Below are 20,809 nucleotides of genomic sequence, written 5' to 3' on the forward strand. Positions count from 1 at the left end.
CAAAAGACAGTAGACAGTGTTTTCTGTCTGGAGTTTTAATGTCGCCTCCTTGTCTTTCCACCAACAGAAAGCTGGCGTTTAGCCTGGGCTGTGAGGGACCAACAGCATATCCATCAATCATTTCAGCCTCTTTTCTGCTCGATAGGCTTACAGTCTCTTTACACACACAAATGCACAGCAGAGGACAAGAGTAAAATCCATACTTCTCTGCAACATTGCTATGCTATTCAGTATGCATCTGGCTGCAGTGCATGGCAAGGCTGCAGGCTTGACAGCCATTACACAGCTCAGTGTGTCTGTGCGACTGCTTCATCCTCTCACTGCAAACTTGGGGTCTAAAAGGGAGCTCGGGAAAATGCGGTGAAATAGCACGCCAGCTACAAACTTCTCTGTCTGTTGCACAAGCACAGAAAGACAAAGAAATCTATTATTAATACTTATATGCTCAATTTATTTTCCAAACTTCTCTCCATTGAGACAATTCACGTTTCTGAAAAAATAAGTAAGAGAGAAAGTAGAAATTGCCCCATTTGTGGATACCCTCAGGACTGTAGGTTAGAGAGGAGGATCCTCATCAAATCAGACAAGAATTAATTGTACAACTATAAATTTATTTGCCATTAAAAATGTTAGATAAAAAGCTGCTAAAAGGCCATTATTACATCCATGAACAGATCAAAGACGCACTCCAGGTTTTTTTTTTTTATAAGAGAACATAACATTATGGAAAAGTCAATTTTACATAACACTGTCCCTGTAATTTCTGCACACATTTAAGATAACAAAAATGTAGTGGCAGACAAAGTTTGAATGTAGAAAGAAATTTGAGATCAAATTCATTTATCATGATGCAAGCTTCATAATACCTAGTTTAATGTAAAACTTCAGTCACAAGATGGGTAGATTTTCAACACTGATTTTTTTTTTACTTTTTAATTATTTGTTTGGTTACAAAAAATATGTAACTTGTGACATCAAAATTTGAACATATCAAAGGAACTTTTATTAATGAAATGCCAGTATAACGTCTAAAAACCGCATAAAAAAAAACAGAAAAAAAGTCTAAACTGCAGCTCTTTACAACTGGGAGCAGTCCCCTGAATAATGTAACAGCCAGAGTACACTGAGGCATCATGCAGAAGTGAAAATGTGTCACGGCTTTCTATTAAACACCACTTTCTGTCCCCAGTATTGGAGCGGAGTAGTTCATAATTTACATAATGTTGCATATTACATCAGTACAAAGTAGAACAGGATCTATATATGTTTTATAAGAAGTGTTATCTTTGTTTTTTTGTGTGACTGGGAGACAGTCTGTTCCTCTCCAGGGTGTTAGATAACTTAGATAAGGCATCTCATACTCCTGGGCTGCACTCGCTGTGCCTGTTACTGAACATATCAGCCAGATTTGGGCTAGCAAAATCAGTGACAAGCCACAGGTCGGAGTGTGTCCAACTGTAGGGGTGTGTGTGTGTTCTCCTATATCTGCTTTTTTGTTGCATTTGCAGGTGTGAAAGAACACCTCAAAGGTCATCGGAGGAGGCATTGGAGCGTGCTGAGAGCCTGCCATCGTACAGCTGCCACGCCAACTGGGCACCAAACACACACACGAAACCACACCGACTCCCACGCTGACAACCAGGTTGCTAAAACCAAACACACACAGAGATACAGGGAGGTACCTACAGCAAAGAGCAAACACTTGTCACAAGCAGGTCACTCACTCAGACAGGCAAACGCGTCTCGCTACTCATTCACACTTGCAAGCTTTACTCTTGCAACCACTTCACACTTGTGCACCCCTGCACATGCATGAACACACACACACATATAATGTGGTGCCCTTGGTTGCAATCTGTGTTTGTCTAAAACCTTGGACTAAGAGTCAAACAGCTACAGAGATTTAATCAGTTAATCTTTCTCACAAACAAATGGCAAGGAAACCATAGAAACCACAGACCTTTAATTCAGAACCCAAACATCACCTAAATCTACTCAAATATTTGGGGATTTCATGGTTTTTAGCTTTTCAAAACTTTTTTTTTCTTTTAGGAAAATTTCAAATATTTTCCACCAATATCAGCTAAATTGCTTAATTTCAGGATTTATTATGGAAGAAAGTTTAAATTTTTATATTTAAAAGGCTATAGTTAAATTTGTTTTGACCGGTTTTTCAACTCGTTCATGATTACATCCTCTGTGTGCTTGTTACTGCTGTTTCTCAGTGACACCTGATGCATTTGTTTTACTTTTTCTCTAAATGCACTGTTGGCTACACATTCATTTCTGTCTGCTTAATGGTTCATTCAAATGTAAATTTCCAAACCTAAATCATGCTCTGTTTAGAGAGAAGAGGTTATCACTTTTCTGAAGACACCATCTGGAGTTTTGTCACAAGACCACTATTGGTTGGTCCTGGTAACTTCAAGATAATGCTCGTGATAGGAAAATAAGTTAAATTAGACAGCATTTCCAGTCAAATGTTCTCTATTTTATTTGGCTGAGACACAGAGAAAAAAAACTACAATAACTTAATGATAATATATCTATATTATCCAGTATTTAGTTTAATATTTATGTATGTCCATATATGTTTAAAATCAGATTTTTAATATTTCATGCATGCACTTTCTTCCAATAATTGAACTGTTAGAAAAAGGTGGAAGCAGATGTTACTCCCTCTACTGGTTGAAGATGTCCCATAGGAAAAAAAATATGGTTTCATAGTCCTTTAAAATCCCAAATATGAGTCTAGGGTCTAAGCCTTGTACTTTACCTATTCCTTCCCTTTGTGAAAATGGTTAAATCAGCTGGAGAAAGCAGCACAAACAGAGCGTGCAGGAACTCTTTAATTTGTTATAGGGAGTGGAGTGAAATCAATGATTCAACTATCTTATCTAGCCCTGTGATACGCATCTTGTAAATACATTCTCACTTTCTCGCAACCCCCCCTGACTCCCTCACAAAGCTCCCCTCTCAATCTCTTTGGCACTTTGCTGTTATCACGGCGATCAATAGCGAGGTGATTATTATTCTTCTAGCACAGCCCACACGTACACACACGCTGACCTCCCTCATCAAGTAGCTAAGAAACGCAGAGCACACAAACAAAGCATACACTTGCAATGCAGACACACAACGAGGGGTTGTGAGGTGTGCTGCTGATAACCTGCAGTTACAAGGTTAATGTGTGATACTACACATGCTCCATGTCAAGCAGGAACATTACGGTTCCACCACTCCCACTTCATTATGTGTAGAGGTGAAAAAAAAACACTTTCTTCTGCTTGTGAACAATGGATTTTAAGCAAAACGTCACAAATAGACACAAAAGTGTCCTAAGACTGACGGAGAATGCAACCAGATCATTAATATATATAAATGCATTTAAATAAAATATTACACATAAATACATAAACTAAAAGCACAAAACTAAAGCAGTCTATTTTTTTTCTAGCTTCATATGTATTTTACATTTCCTCTGACCTAATTTTAAACAATGAAGTGATCTTTTTCTAGTAACAACTTCCACACAAAAGAAGATTGTTAGTGTAACATGCTAGAGATTACAAAAGGTGCTTTTTTTTTTTTTTTTTTGCTTTAACAGCATCCTGGCTATCAAAAAGACATTCATAAGCTTGAGTGAAGTCTGTGCACTTATAATGTTCTATAAAAAGCATTTATAGAATATTAGAAAAATCTGTCCAGTCACAATCTTTTTCTATATAGTTTCAATCTCTACAAAAGTTTCCACATTGTATCATCTTAAAGCAAGACAGTTGCAAAGATGTATATAAAAATCTCTGTTTTTAAAGAAAACAAATAAAATGCCTTCATTCCAAAAGCCTTTTGTTGCAATCATGAAAAAGGATGTTTATTTAGTGTAATTTAAAGTAGTTATTTATGGTTAACTTTCCAAATCTCATCTCAACAAAAATGTTTAGAGGTTATAAAATAATACAGACATATTTACATCATGCATGCTTAATGTGATGCTAAAAAAAACAGTGAACTAGATGGCAGAGATGAGCAGAGCTAAAACTGAATGAACAAAATGCATAAATGTGATCCAATCAGAGATCTTTAAGACTGTGTTTCAGTTTCTGTTGGTGCCAGCATGAAAACCGTCAAGACAGAAGAACCTTTTCAAGGCAATGTACTGTTATTAAATTACAACAGATATTTGTCTCATTTGTCTTCCAAACTCATTGAGTAATGGTTTTAAATAATAATGATTTTAGGACAGAACAAAATAATTGTGAGCATTTTTTTTTTTTTTCAATTAACGGGTAGCCATAGATCATGTCATATTTTCACACCAGGGAAATTTAAAGTTCCTAACATTTAGAAAGGCTTTCTTCCCACAGTCAATAACACTGCAAAACATTATAATATGCAGAAAGTTAAAAAAAATCTTTAAAACTGCTGTTTTGGTCAACAGCACTGATTTCATTTCTACCTTAATGTATTATTTTAGCTAAATAATAGATTTATTCAAGTCTGTTAATTGTTTACCATGTATCTTTGATAGTTTTGTATACTTTTATTTGAATATTTTTATTGAATTTTCAGCAAAAAAATACCCTACCAATACATTCAATTGTACATATTTTTAACTCGTTGTAGATTGTAATTTTAATACTGATTGTATTTTTGGACATCTTTTGCAATTTTACGATAGACTTCAGGTCAACTGAAACACACTTTCATTCTTCATTTAGAAAATATAAAGTGACAATCAAAATATCTTGATTAAACCTGAACTAGTATGTAGAAAAATGATTAAAGTACTTCTTAAGTTATTACTGATTGTTGACTTAAATTGGGGTAAAAATGTCAAACAAAGCATATAGAAGTAAAATTAAGCACTTTTGTTTGCATAAGAAATTCTAATTATTTGAAAAGAAAGTTGTTCTAAAACATGCTCAGCATGACGAGTATAATTAAAAACACATTTCTGTGTGCAGCACTGAAACATCTTGTAAAGCCATGTAAATACCTTCTGAAACCATTAAGCTCTGACAATTTAACTTACACGACACTTAAATGACTCATTTCTGTCAGATTTAAAAGTATCCCACTCAAACATCCAACTGGCTTTAAGTCAGGTGATAGCAGACAGCTCTTGTGTAAGAAATCATGGCTCAACACTGAGTGGCAAGGAATTAAAAGTGTTATGCTGTGAGATTTTCAACATCAAGGTCTCAAAGTCAAACTTTGATGTTTTATTTGGTAAATAGAGCAAATTCCATAAACTTTATAGTGAAACAGTTGAGATAAAGAAACTGTAAAAGCCATGTGATTTTTGAAATAACATATTGCAACTTGTCTTTCTCTAAACAATAAACAATTGAAGTATTTGAAATAAATAAAATAAATACATGTAAGGCATAAGGTTTTATAGGAATTTTACATTTTCAGACCTGCCTCTGGTAATGGCGCTCACCTCATAGTGCGAAGATCCCAGCCTCGGATGGTCGTGTCATTTGCCGTGGCGAGTTGGCTGCAGTTGTGGTGGGGGCTCCATTTTCCAGAGGTGAACTTCAGCTGACCTTTACCTTCGAGGGTGGCAGTGCTGGAAACCTGCAGCATGCCGGAAGACCTTTATTAACTTGTCAGAGCATCCATGGAAGTTTCACTTAAATACATGTGACAAGTTCAGCAAGAACAGTGCATTCAGTCAGAATAATAATCACATTAAGAAGCTTTTTCTCTCGGCCTTAATCAAGAATAAAATATATTCATAAAGGAACCATTTTAGGGTTTACTTTTGGACGCTGTATTTCATTGTTTAGCTGATGCTAGTAAAAGCAAAAGATCTGTTTATAGTATCGAGGTTTGTGGTTTCAAAACTGCTTTAATTATCATACCATTGTTAGTTTAAAACTTTTCAAATTGCACACCTTTGAAACAGAAGTTTTCTCCAGCTGTAAGGAGCCGAGATGCTTCAGAACCCTATCGGTCACCTGTTGACCACTACCTCACACTTTTCTTGCAAGAAATTGAGCGTCGGCTGTTTAGACAGTCACTGAAGGTAAACTAAAGGAGTGATACCGTTGCTATTATTGAGCCAAATACTTTTTGACATACAAAAGCTTAGAGTAACTGATGAAGTGTAAGGAGTAACACACAATGAACATATTAATACAAAAAATCCCTTTATTTCTTAGTCTTGTGTGATATTATACTTTCCTAGAAAAATGAACATCAAAAACATCAACCTTTGTAAGGTAGCTGATTTTAGGACAGGTATCAGACCACACAGTTCAAGTAATTAACCAGCAAACGTAACTTATTTCACTCCCACCATCGCTCTATCAAGATCAGAACAACAAAAAGTGACAATACTTTGCCCAATAAGGTTTTTAACTTAACTGTTACTATATCGAGTTACAGATTTTAAAGCAATATACTCTTCTCGCTAACACTGACTTCAATTTTTATCTCACTGCTTGTAGCTGAGGCAGTTTTATAAAAATGTCATTAGCTGGATTGAACCAACTTGTAAAGAAGTATTTTGGCTTAAATTGGGACAAAAATGTCAAACAAAGCATAAATATGTAAAATTAAGCACTTTTGTTTGCATAAGAAATTCTACTTATTTGAAACTTTTGGGTACATGACTTATTTTTTAAGAGAGTGATTTTCAACAAAAGTGTACATATAATCAAAATAATGTTGAATTGTTTTTAGCAGCAACTGAAATAACCATTGCATTTATGTATTACATAAAATGAGTTGGATCATATTATGAATTTGTGTTGAAATCTTAGTATTAACAACATAATATTGTGGTATTTTTACTCACAAATTTCATATTGTGAAAATGTCATACAAGCAGAAGCTTATTTGACACCTTGGTCTTTTAAAAGTTTCCAGTAATAAGTGGATTTAATTAAGAACTATAGAAACCGTGCGCCCTCAATGAGTAGCAGATTTGCGATCGGTGTACTTTATTTTACTCACATAATTCACCAGGTCCACCAGCAAATAAGACCATATGTTTACTGGGAAAAAATGCTCACTAACACATGAAGTTAACTGATTTTTTATATTAAAAAGGACTTCTATTTGAAAAAATAGAAGTCTTCATGATAACTATTTCTGTTACAGAATATGTATGTCTTTTTTTTTTACTATTTTACTTTGTAACTATTTTACAACTAATTCAAAGCAGAACCTCTTCAATTATGTTTTTGCTATGGCTTATCTTTCACTCATAGTTTATCTGTACAGTTCTTCAATTTTAATAAACTTGCGGGGGATTCTTCTTCACTTTTGTAGTTGTTCTATGTATATATTTACATCCTTGACTTTGAATAACACACTTTTTGAAGCATTGACCTTTTTTAGAAGACTTTCCCTTTGAAAGCTTCCACTTTCCAGGCAGGAAACTCAACTCTGATTAACTGAATACTTGAGGACATCCAGCAAGTTTTTTAGTGTTTTCTTAGTGATATTCTTTCAGGTTTTTTCAAGTTAAGCCTGTGCAGTTTGCGAAAAGCTCTTACTCAGGCTAGGGTTGTTTTCTGTATTCTGTGACCTATAATCCAAATTCAAGACTCAAAAACACTTTGAAAGGTTTTTGCTACTTCATTGTGCTCGAGAGTAGAGCTGGTATTGGTTTTGAAAGAGACAAAAAGTTTAATTTTAGCAGTGAAGAGACTGATTTTATTCCTCCTGGCTTAGTAATGATTTAGTTACCTTTTATCAAACCTCCAATGGATTTCCATTTGTCTTTCAAATAAATGATGTGTAGTAGGTGGAGATTAGAGCTGCAGGAAATTTTCATTAATCAATAGTTTCCTCTAAATTTGTACGAGTTAACGTGATTGAGGTAGTTTTTTGCTTTGCTGGAGGTGATTTACACACAAGATCATTTATTTTGGAAAAGATCTGCTCAGCTTTGAGAATGTTTAAAACTGATTAGTGTGAAGTATTGAATCAAAGCTCTATAGGTTGGTTGATGATCACTGGAATGTATTATGTCATTCATTTTTCAAACATCACTTGGTGTAGAAATTAAGTAGTACAGTGAAGGCCGATTAAACTGGAGCATTTGAGGTTTCTCAAACAGGATAACATGCTTGTCCCTGGATATTTATTCAGATAGACTTCAAATAAAAACAATGATGGTGAATTTAATGAAAGCCAAAATGCTTCAAGCCCTCTGATTTATAAAGTAAATTGCTTCATAGGACTTTTCTTGAAAAATAGAATCCAATTAATGCAGCAGACCAGCTTTGGATAATATCTTTCCCTAAAACTTGTGATGCATCTAACAATTCCAAAAAGCAGAACCACTCTACTCCATTTTTCTTTGCTCCCTGACTATCTGCAGGTTTTTGTCCTCATCCTTCTCCCTATCCCATTTCTCCAGCCCTCCCTCTTTCTCTCCCATCTCTGGCTGCTGGAGCAAAGATCATCGATTGGTCCGTCACCACACTGTTCCCTGGTACATTCTCATTATTTCAGCTAGGGAGGACAGAGGGGGGGAGACGGTAAGCGGCCCATGGAGAAGGAGAGAGGAGAAAAGGAAGGGAATAAAGCAAGAGGGATTAAAGGAAGAAGAATTGTACAGGTGCAGAAAACAGGAAATGGTAGATATTTGTCAGTCGTTAAGTTGGACTGCAAGGTTTCAAGATAAAACACTAAAATTGCACACTTTTCCAGACTCAAATGCTCTGGTTTCACTGTCAAGCATAAATATCTACGTTTACCAGGTTTTTATAGTAGGATGCACCGATAAATCGGTCCCAATTTAAGAAATTTAGGAGATCGGTGATTGGCCGATACTTACATGTGAACCCGATCTTATGCACTGATCTTATCTACCTCGGCAAAGGTCAAAAAATCAATGACTGTCCTCTTTCACTCTGCTTTGAGAGAGGTTTGACTGGCACACAAGGTCATGTCTTCATGTATGCAGTTATTAATAGTCACCCCACTGTTGCCAACGCAGCAACTTTCTTGCTACATTTAGTAATGTTTCAGATTTTAAAAATTCAGTGTCTGTCCATCCAGACATTTTGCACAGCTGAATGACTCCCACAGGAGCTTAAAAATTTCTCAAATATGTAATGAAAGAATCAAAGAATCACTCCAGGTATGTTTGTGATGAGGTAATAACATTATGACATTATGTAAAGCTAAAAAAAGTTGATTGTAACCCTATCAACCCAAATTCATAATTTTTTAGGACATTTTACTTATTTCACGGGTCTGTATTCAAAAGATTTCCTACAAATTTCAGATGTAGGAAAACAACATGGAGATCCATAAAACCCACTCACCAGAGACAGAGATATGCTTTCTAACCTAAACATAATATGAAATTTAATCTTTAGTGAGTCATCATTTCAAAACTACTTACACAGCTTTGATTCAATACTCCTCTTCTTATTTAACTTTAATTAGATTTTTTGCAACTAAGCTGTTTTTGAAGATGTTTTAACCACTTAAAATAAGGGCAATAAATGCTGGACAGTTAGTCTAGTAATTACCGAAGGGTCCATTCAAAAGGTAAACCAGATTAGGTTTATCATCTATAAATATGGTTTTAAGGTGTCAAAAGACATGTGCACACACATATATAAATGTCTTTTCATGCAACTTAAGGATAGACACAGCCTGTATTCGACAGAGAAGTAGGAGCTCCCCTCCCCTCCTCAGAGAACATGAGCTTTCTTAAGCACCAGTAAGAAAACTTCTGCAGGAATCCTGCTCCACTAATGGTTCAACAGCAAAGCTGGAGCTTCGTGCATCCCAGCTTCCCAGCTTTATTAGTGCGCTAACCAAATTAGGGGGCCTAACAAGGCAGTACACACAACACTAGGGGACGCATTCATTTAGGAGGCAAGCAGCTCTAATGCAGAGCTTTCTATCAAATCACCATGCAGTCATGCTTTCTTCACACCCCGATGGTTCAGTGTGTGCGCATTAGTTTGTGTGAGAGCAGATGTGCGGGACAAGGTGTGTAGGTGTCCTCAATTCCACCAGCGAATCCAACTGATGAGTGCTGCAAACACACATCATGGGCACAAAAACAATGCACACTGGCATGCTTAAACCCACAATGCTCTCCTATAAATGCATACACACTACCACATCTAACTCATAGAGCCACTAATCCAGGCCAGACCTGAGAGAGAGAGAGAGAGAGAGAGAGAGATAGAGGGTGAAGAGGGACAAAGAGAGAAAGAGAGACAGAGAGACAGAGAGAAAGAAAGAAAAGAGAGAGAGATCTATGCTGTGCTGGACATGACTAGAGATGAACACATCACCCTCTGACAGACTGAAGAGGAGAGCAGAGTGCGATGAAAAAAAGGAAGCAGGGAGGGAGGTAAGAAGATTAGCATTCTCATCAGCAGTGGAGGAATTCGTCTTGGCTGCCTAACTCTCCCTCCTTTTTTACATTCCCCTTCTCCTCATCAGCTCCACACTCTTTCCTTATCCCGGCTCAGTCTTCCTCCATTCTTATATATGTTTTTGCAATCGTGTTGATTGCAAAAATCGACACAATTTTTGCAATCAACACGTTTTTCTTTCCTCCTTCTTCCTCCTTCCTTCTCATCATATTTCTTCCATTCACATGCATGCCCATGCATCCCTGTTTACCTCAAAGCATGAATATCAATTGTTCTGTTCAGTGTCTGTTTCACAGACGTGGATCGCCTCCGTGGTCCACTCGTTTACATGCTGGACTGACCTACACAGTTTTGTGCAAATTATTACTAACCTTCCCACATTGTCGCACTTCAGCCACACTTGATGTGTTTTAGTTGGATTTTATGTGCCAAAACAACTCAAGGTCACTAATTATTGTAGAATCGAAGGAAAGATAATACACAACCTTCACTGAAAAGTGCAGTGTGTATTTGTGCCCAGCTCCCTTGGGCCAACCCTATGTTTAAACACACTTTGTTGCAATTACAGCTGTTCAATAGCTCAATATTTGGAAGTGTGGCCAACATGGACTGAATGGCTTTGTTCCTCTGCTGCCATTATTAAACTAATATATTTATATATAGTACAGACCAAACGTTTGGACACACCATTCTAATTCAATGGGTTTTCTTTATTTTCATGACTATTCATAAGGCAAGAAATCCCACTTATTAACCTGACAGGGCACACCTATGAAGTGAAAACCATTTCAGGTGACTACCTCTTGAAGCTCATCAAGAAAATGCAGAGTGTGTGCAAAGCAGTAATCACAGCAAAAGGTTGCTACTTTGAAGAAACTAGAATATAAGGGGTATTTTCAGTTGTTTTACACTTTTTTGTTTAGTGCATATTTCCACATGTGTTATTCATAGTTTTGATGCCTTCAGTGTGAATCTACAATGTCAATAGTCATGAAAATAAAGGAAACTCATTGAATTAAAAGGTGTGTCCAAACTTTTGGTCTGTACTGTATATTTGTTTTGGGACACAAACTGAAGATGAGCAGGTGATGTAAAATAATTACCTTTTTTCCCTTTCCTTTTTAATAATAAAATGACCTAGAACTCAGCATAAATAACCCTGGCAAATATTCAGACAGAATGAGAGGTCTTGGCCTTCCATTTATCTGAACTACAATAAAAAAAGAGTCCAACAGAACTTTAGACTCCAAGACTGACTTGTGCTTGTGTGTGAGCTTGCTGCCCTTTATGTGAATCTACATAAACCACTAATGAGTCATACACTTCATATTTCTCATCACATCTGGCTTCTAATGGATCCCCACAAACACAAACACACACGCACACACACCCCCATATCTACAAAAGCCGGCTGACACATCCCAACTCGATTAGTTCTTCCCCAAATGCATTCACACATGACACACGCCATTATTTTGTGGCTTTGAATACACATAATGGCCTTTCTAAGTGCAAAGCTGGCAAGTTGGAGACGGTGAATTTACAGTGAAGAGCCTCTTCACCTTGCATTACGAAGGACACAACCACAGGCAAATTGACCACAAGTATTTACACTCAATTTAGTTACATAGCTTTTTCTCTGTATTAAGAGTCATTAAAGTGCATTTCTGCCAGCAAGGGGCGACTCTGACAGGCAGCGTTGAGCAATATTTGGGGTTTGTCCCACTCTTATTTCAATCTCATAATACTTTCATAAAGAACTTTCTACAGCTCTCAATTTAGTATTTGGCCAACATAATTTTTTTCTGTTAATTTTTTAGACAAAACACAGTCCATTGCAAATGCATTCCCATGGCTTAACTTCTGTACATTTTGCTATGATGGTGAAATAAATCAAAAGTTTCTAAATATTTCATTTGGATGTTATGTTCTTATTGATATAAAAGGGGTTTAAATTGTGAAAGGACTGGATGGTTTTGGATTATTTTTATAAATAGAAATCTGATAAGTGTGGGAGGCATTTGAAATAACTCCTTCTAACTTTGATACCCCAAAATAAAAGTCAACTGAATGTCTTTAAATGTCACTCAATCAAGTATTATAGCCCACAAGTGGAAAATTCTTTTCTAAGTGCAAATGCATCTTTTCCATGAAGGACTGAGAGGTTTGTAAGAGGATATACCACAATAAACTGCATGATGAAGACCAATGAACACATCAGACAGGTAAGGCATAAAGTTGTGGAGAAGTTTATATCTGAAGTTATAAAACAATATCTAAAGCTTCGGTCATGTCATGAAGCACCATTTGGTCCCTCTAACAATTGGAAGAGCTAATTACCACCAAGAGAAGCAGCCATAAGGGAGTAAAGAGACACTAAAAGAGGAACAGAGAACGGCAGGAGAGTCTATCGACCGGTCAGCTACTAACTATGTTAGCTGCATCTGTCTTGCCTACATGGAAAACCTGAGAATGGAGTTGTTCAAAAAAAGGCGATAGGACCATTTGTTTGAAGTTTCATTAACTCATGAATGGAACACACAGCTAACGTGGAATAATAGCTGTTTTGTGCTCAGATGACATCAAAAATAAGCATTTTGACTTAAAACCTGTCAGAAGTTGCTAAACTGGGCAGAAGCTCACCGTCCAGCATGTGAACAGCATGCAACCGAAGTTATGTTTGTTTTTTTTTTTGAGGGGGAGCAGAGGGGGGTTATTTTATAAAGCATATTCATACAGTATATTTAAACGGCCCAGTCAAAATCCAGATCTAAATAAAAATTTATTGTTCACAGATTCTCTCTTTCTTGTTTGATTAATCTGCAGCTATTTTTCAAAGATTGAACAGACATTTTCGTTTCAAGACATGCCAAGCATGTAGACACACCTGAAAAGACTTGCAGCTTTCATTGTAGTAAAAGGCATTTCAACAAAGCATTCCGTCAAAATGATATAAAAATGCAAAAACCTCTGTGAGGTCCTAACATGTGAAACTAGAGTGACTTCAATTTAGAGATGCTGGCTTCAGGTTCATTAAGATCAGTTTCATTCATGAACACTCTTTTATCACCATACAATTTGAATTATATTCTTTTTTTAAGTTTCTTTCTTCTCACACATTTAAAACACAACATGAATACAGCTGTGCACAGAGAGAGGAAAAGTTCATAACTCGTTTTGTGCAAGCCACATGACTGCGTCCTGTTCATCACCATGTCTTACGAGGACAATTATTTCTGCTGCACAGCATGATTTCACCACATTATATGCAATAGAGTCAGACAGCACATAATTCTTATAAAAATATCAACGTTTCTGTATGTTTTAAATGAGAAAAACATTGTACAATTAAACGAACCACGCTTCGGGCGAATAATGCAGCGATGGACTGATTTCTCAGTTATGACAAGACTCCTACTATCAGCATGGAGAAAAAGTGTGGCTATTACAGGAGCTCTAACGTAGATCTTTGCAAATACTTTTTATGAACATGTGTGAACAGTGTAAGCAGCTGTTTTGTCAGTGAAAATATGTTTCAGTTAAAACCAAGAAAAAAAAATAAAAACTTGGTTCTCAAATAATAAGTCTGCTACTATGTAATCTGTATGAATGCGATTTTCAGTTTGTGTGCGTCTCATACCGTGGCTTGTGTGGAGCTCTCCTGGAGGTCCCAGAGCAGCGCATGGTTATCAGCCAATGAAATCACACGCTTGCCATTGCCCATGGGCTCCCACAACACGCTGTAAATGCAGAAGGACACACATGCAGCTTATAAACACTCAGAAGACCTGAGTCATGGTCAATAAGAGCACAGAGTTTGGATATATTTACATGTAATCCACACAGTGTAACAGAAAGCTGTGATCTACCACATTGAGGTAATGGCCTACTACGCACACAGTGGCCTACTGAACGCACATTATTATTATCACTTTATAAATTGCTAAATTACACAATAGAACCATTCAAATTAAAACATAAATAGACTGCTATTTAATTAACATTTGCAACTGGGGGTCAACAGTTTTATCACTAATGAAAACACAACAAGAGTATAAAAAAGACGTTTTCAGTAAAGTCTGTCACTTTTATTAGCTATAAATTATGTTTCAGCAGATCATGAAAAAACACTTTAAAATCCCATTTGAGGTGCCTTATTTGCTTTTTAGTCTCTCATCAATTCACAGGAAATGTAAAATAGTGTAATGCAATGTTATTCAAGAATGACATTGTTCCCCCGGAAATCTTGGTAAGCCCGGTTGTAGGGGCACTAGAGCAACAGCCCACTGTGTTTTTGTGTAAAAAAAAAAAAAAGTTGACAAGAAATTTAAGAATAACAAAATAATTATACGATATTGGAAGACATTATTGAGAATACTTAAGCACTAACTATAGAAGAATAGAATAATTATTTGTAAACATGAAGGGTCCGCATGCAACCTGAATTTAAACCGTCACCGGTTGCTATGGTTACCTGCTGTTATCTCGCTGTTTTAGGATTAGCTAGCATATTGTCAGCAAACAACTGTTTATCACAGAGTGATCAAATAAGTTATGCTAACAAACTGATTAGTGAATGGGATACAATGACCTAAATGTGTTACAAGCCAGTGAGTGAAATAATGAAAAAAATGCCCTGAATTTTAGAGGCCAGACGTTAATTACTTAGAATATTTCAAACAATTTTGTTATGGTGATATCATCTGCTCCTAATGAAATGCAGTGAGTCTCTCTATTTAGACAAACTAATCCATTGTGGGCAAGGATGCTGAGGGTTTTCCTAAAACTGTAAATTTTCCTAGAAAATAGGGGTCACGTTTATTGTGAAAGGGGTAAATGAAATACGATCATTTCTACCTATTTTGGTCACAATTAGAGACTGAATGCAATTTCATGCTAGTCCAGTAAAAAAATGTATGGCCAGGCAAAATAAAAATAGATTCTGCTTCTGAAAGACCATCGCAGTGATTCATCACCCTTAAAGAAAAATCTCATGACTTTTACAAATGTGTACACTATGTACCACATATAAATGAACGTAGTTGCAGCCATCAAGGCAGGTGCTGGACTAAGCCATCAGAAATCAAAAGTGCAGCAGGCTGAACGGGAGGCAGTGCCAAGTGCAGAAGTTCTGACATCTTCAACAGATGGCACAAAGCTGTAGGGAGTTGCGCCAGGCAGAGGTGATCCTTCAAAATCGTCCATTTTGAGTGAACGATGATGTGCATAATCTACGGTAAGTAACAAAAAAAATTCAGAGATGCATGACTAGCACGTAAGTCTAGTCATGCGCAGGGGAATGGATGGCACGTACACTCTCCCACAGTTAAATGTAGGTAACTTTTATAAAAATGTATGTTTTATATATTTGTTAACATATTGCAGCACTATAGTATGAAGGTATAATATGGTATGAAAATATAATATGATAAAAATTGATTTCCCCTGCCTCCTCTCTGTGGTCCTACTGCCATGTGTACAAATATATACCACTTGGTCAGAAACAACCAATTAGAGCCAGAAGGGGGGCCTTAGCGCTCTCAATCAATCCCATGTATGTGCTGCTCCCACCCTCCTCATTGCTCTCTGCAGGGCTACAGTTTCTTTCCACATCAAAGCCTAAAATGAGAGTTCAAATTAGTGAAAGGGGGATGGGGTTGACTGACCTGGGGCCTATGCATATTTTACCCAGTTCCAAGTAGAACAGTCCAGATCAGATTTGTGTTGCTGGCTATTATGCATTTCACCTGCTGCAGTCTTCAGTCTTCTGCTGCAGTCTTCACTGATTATAGTGTAGGAGAAGTAAATTCATTGCCAATAAAAGTGACAACCTTGTATAAATGAGAGACTACTCATTGGCAAATCCTGCAGCCCAATTCTGTCAATCTAATTCCACAAGAGTGGGACACGTGGCTGCTTCACCGTAGCTAAAAAATAGTTTTTACTGCATACTTTACTTTGATCGCTCCCTGCATACAACCGTCTGCAGAGTATTGATTCTTTATTGCATGCCTCGTGGAGCCGCGAGTCCTCACTGTGCTCTACTTAAAGCATATATTATGAGCACAGGGCCACTTGCTGAGTTTTTCATTGCTCCCTTGTTGGCGACTGGATCACATCTGTACTTTTCTTCATTTCTCTTAGTTCAGATAGCTAAATAAAGATGGAAACAGTGACAAGACAGAAGAACTCAACAGGCAAAGCAGCTCTTTAACTCCCAGTCTTACCATGACCGAGACCTTCAAACGAGTCAAATATAACTATAGTCATAAAAATGCTCCTATTTCCAGTGTTAATTTAATGTTATAATTTTTATTTTAAAAGATAATTATATTTCAATCTGGGCTGAATGCAGTGTAAATTTGGATTACTTGTAGGTTTGGTCGTCTAATTCTGACACAGCTATAAAACCAGAGTCGTGAGACGCTTAGTAAATGATGCCATTTATTTAGGAAGTTCATCAATTAGACACTTCATTTTCTTGAACTCATTTGTCAACCTGGAGAAGCCACAACAATGCTCATGTCTGAGAGACGAGGAGAGTGTTTGAGAGAGATAAAACAAATGACCAAGTTAGAGTTTGGTGTTGGACTGAATCCAAGTTTCAAATATAGATAGCGCCATTAGAAGAGGCGAAGCAGAGCGCTGGAGGGATTGGGAGAAGTAGAGGAGGGGCAACGGAGCTGTGTTTATTAGGACTGTAAATCTAAGGCTGCAGAGGGACAGCTTTTACTGCCCTCCTGAGGAGCAAACAGTCATGGACTCTGGATGCAAAAACACAGACGTAAACACACCCAGCATGCAAACTTATTCGCCTTTAGGGCTGTATCACATTTACTTTAATTCATTTTCAGAAGACAAAGGAATATTTATGCCAAGACTCAACCCCAAAAATATTTTATTAGCAAAAACCAGTAGTTAATATTAGTTTTAAAACTAGGATTTCAGGAGCCAGAACTTAATCTGAAACAAACTGTTGGGGTCAAACCTGCCAATTTCAAAGAAGGAGTTTGTTTGGGAAACAGACTGGTTAAAGATGGACACAGACATTCATTGTTAAAATAAAGTTATTAATGTAGTTGTTTTTTCATTATGTTTAAAGAACAAGTCCATGTATACTGAGAATAAATTACTCACAGATAGATTTACCTTTATCAGTGACACCCAGACTTTTTATGGTTTTATTTGAAAAAGAAAAGAAAGCTTGGTTTTCTTTCCACTACACATTAAAGTCGTGCAGCACTTTGTGGTGGTCTAAAAGAAAATTCAAAAAGACAGATATGGGTTGTGTATATACAGTATGTGACTGGCAATAAGTACATAGAAATTTGTGAAGTTTTTAAGATTCTTCTGGTAAAATGGATTCTTACTATAACTCACTGAAGGTGAACATTGGAGAAAGAATAGCACAAGCCCAACACCTACAGCCCCATCTTAAAAACGGAACAGCATGTGCCAAACAAGCAAGGAATGAGCCTATGTGCAAACAACTGCTAACACAGAAACCTTAAAATAAGACAACAGATTGCTACCTTCTCCCTGACATTGATGCAAAAACACACATTCATCAGGACACCATAGGGCCAATTAAAACATACTCACCACTTTGGGATTTGCACATCACATTTTTCCCCAAAGTATCAATTATCTTATGCAATAGCAGAGCTTCGGAGACAATTACTGAGCAGTGTCTAATATCGGCTTTCTTTCTTATTGAACATTGTAAGTTGCATGCATTTGACCTTGAGTGTTGCAACAAGCTAGCTTCTGAAGCAGTATGTAAATACTGTCAGGGAGAGCTGTGGGGGTTTCACAGCCCCATACATCTAAGTCAAGGAAAGGGATGGAGTTTTCTCTCTCTCTTTGTCTTTCTATACGTCTCCTGCTCTTCAGATTGTTCTCCTTTTATGCTGTGCTTTGCATGCATACAAGTTAAATCCCAGTATGTACAAGACAAACACATCGGGTGTGGCTCTCCTCCTTCTGGACAGGATTTAACAGGCATAGCAAGTAAAACAATGCTAAACTAAGTGACACCTTTTGCAAGTATGAAGTTCATGAAAACTACTATGTGTGGCTCTTATTTTCTTAATTTCCTTTTCTCAAGATTTTGTGAATCAAGTTCCTGAAAAATAAAATTGCATTATTGTAGCAGAGTTTGAAGGTTATCAGACAGAACATTTTCTATCTCATGAGAATTGAGATGAGAAGGTCAAATCCAAACATAACAACAAGCTCATTGTGTTCATTCAGGAACACTGAAGGGTTTGGATTTTGGTAGCACTGTTGAGCTCTTTGTATGGTGGAAAAGTCAGAATTATTGCAAGAATTTTATACTTTATGAAATAAATAATTTAACTTATTTAAACCGTTATGGCTCCTATTAACAGAGCTTGGATGATAATTTACTCAGAGACAATTCCAGTGTTGCCTAAGGAGATCAACACCTTATATCAAGGTGTTCATAATTATTAGGCAGATTCTTTCCTTAAGGCAAAATAGGCCTAAGCAAAGGTTTAACTGAGTTTGAAAATTAAAAAAGAAAAAACTATTAAATATCAGAAGAGCTACCAGGAACCCCTAAAATTCCAATTCTGCCATAACTACAACATATCTGTAGTACATATAACAAGAAGATGTTCTGAACTCATAGAAATGGCAAAGGTAAGGAAAGCTGAAACCCGACCACCATTAAACAAGGCACACTAACGCATGCAAGAAATATGTGAAGACAGGTTTTTCACAAGTTTTGTGGATTGATGGGAGTAAGTCAAAAATAGTAACCAATTTTTAAAAAAAATTAAGACAAGGTGAATATGTTGTAAATAACCTGGTTAAAACAACCTATGTTCTCTACACAACAGCAGAAATTGGATATTGTTAAGAAAACTCTGGTTTTGTTAATACAATAATGCATCCTACTTTATGCAATACACTCTTGTGCATGACAAGGAATAAAGACACACCCAAACTTGTGATCTTTTTGCAAAAAAAAAGCATTAAAAGAAGGCCAAGACAAGTACAACCAAAGAGAAATAACTTTTGCTCAAAAACGAGAACACATGTTTCTATGACCAAATACACAGTTGTACCATAGCCATCTTCTTCCATCTTTAGAATTATTTTTATTTTTTTTACGCTCTGCCATTCCCTCCTAGCGTGCTGATTGGCTCAAATGGCTCAACATGAATCAATTTGGTCAACTGGCAAGGCTCCCAATCGAAACTAAGTGCTCAAAGAGGAATAAGAGGGCAAAAACCGCCATGGAGAACGCATAAACACACACACACAAAATTTTGCCAGCATTTTTATTCGGCACACGCTTCACAACGGAGCACAGGCTCAAATGTTTGCTCGCCCAAACAATGAGGGGATTTTTGAGGAAGGAGAAAGGGTTATTGTTAGCGGGAGTGAAGGGACAGCACGCGTGAGCTAAACAGGCAGACACGCTACAGTGGATGCAAACACACATGGAGCAGGTGGACAAACATGCACGCAAAAATAAAGTAAACATAAAACTCCCTAAAACACAAACTCTTTGTCTTTTCACACACAAGCATGCACAGATTGGTGCGAGCTGCCAGTATTATCAGAACAAGAGAGGATGTGTGCATGTTGTAGAGAAATGGAGGAGGCGGGCGGCACACCAAAGCCATCCATCTAGGGAAGCCAATAGTGCACAGCATAGGGTGCAGGCTTCACAGCATCCAATTCACAGCCCAACAAAACAGAAACACACACATATAGACCGCATGTGCACAGTGTGATGCCCTTGTGAGGGTTATAGCTCTCAGGGCGCTGAGATGGTGGTGCCCACAACCATCAATCTTTACCCCCACAGCATCATCTGACCTGGTCTCTCACACATAAACACAAAGATAATTAGGTTTTCTGATCCCTAGCAAAAGTAAAATATTTGTAACTTTAATTTTAACCCTAAAAAATATAACTCTTTACCCTGAAATAGAACTTAAAAGGAATGATTAAGAAACACGCTAAAAAAAAAAGCAAAAAGCAAAAATTTTACATCTCTGCATTTTTCTCTCAGCTTCTCCTCCCTCCCTCCCAATCTTTATCTCTACCTTGCAGACACCTGCTACAGTACGCTAACTGATTGGCGCGTCTAAAAATGATAGCAATCATGAGGCAGACGATGAACGGTGGAGTAAAAAGCGGAATGACCATTGATTTTCATTCTCATAGGCAGTGAGTTATGGCGAACAGCTCTGACTGTAAGACAAAAGGATCGAGCCGTGACTAAAATCCAAGATGTGGGCCAGTCAATAGTCAGATCCAGAGAAAAATAATAACACACGTGCACAAAAGCAGCCGAGATGAAGACGAGATGCATTTCAGAGTATAATGGAGTATGTGGCTGGTTCACTTTCTGAGGAACTAAAGGCTTGTCAATCTGTCTTCTAAGTTCTTCTAAACTTAAGGGC

The 20,809-nt window shown here is 37.1% G+C and overlaps 1 protein-coding gene across 1 annotated transcript in view; it reads right to left on the reverse strand.

Annotated features, from left to right (window-relative positions):
- The window catches only part of eipr1 (EARP complex and GARP complex interacting protein 1), a 49,039-nt gene that overhangs the window by 15,628 nt on the left and 12,602 nt on the right, over positions 1 to 20,809 (reverse strand). The window contains exons 5-6 of the mRNA XM_028000227.1: positions 14,008 to 14,107; positions 5,447 to 5,583 (exon numbers count right to left, since the gene is read on the reverse strand). Of these exons, the coding sequence (XP_027856028.1) occupies positions 5,447 to 5,583; positions 14,008 to 14,107 (237 nt within the window). The remainder of the gene's footprint in view (positions 1 to 5,446; positions 5,584 to 14,007; positions 14,108 to 20,809) is intronic.

Source organism: Xiphophorus couchianus, chromosome 19, assembly GCF_001444195.1.
Source record: "Xiphophorus couchianus chromosome 19, X_couchianus-1.0, whole genome shotgun sequence".
Classification (NCBI taxonomy): domain Eukaryota; kingdom Metazoa; phylum Chordata; class Actinopteri; order Cyprinodontiformes; family Poeciliidae; genus Xiphophorus; species Xiphophorus couchianus.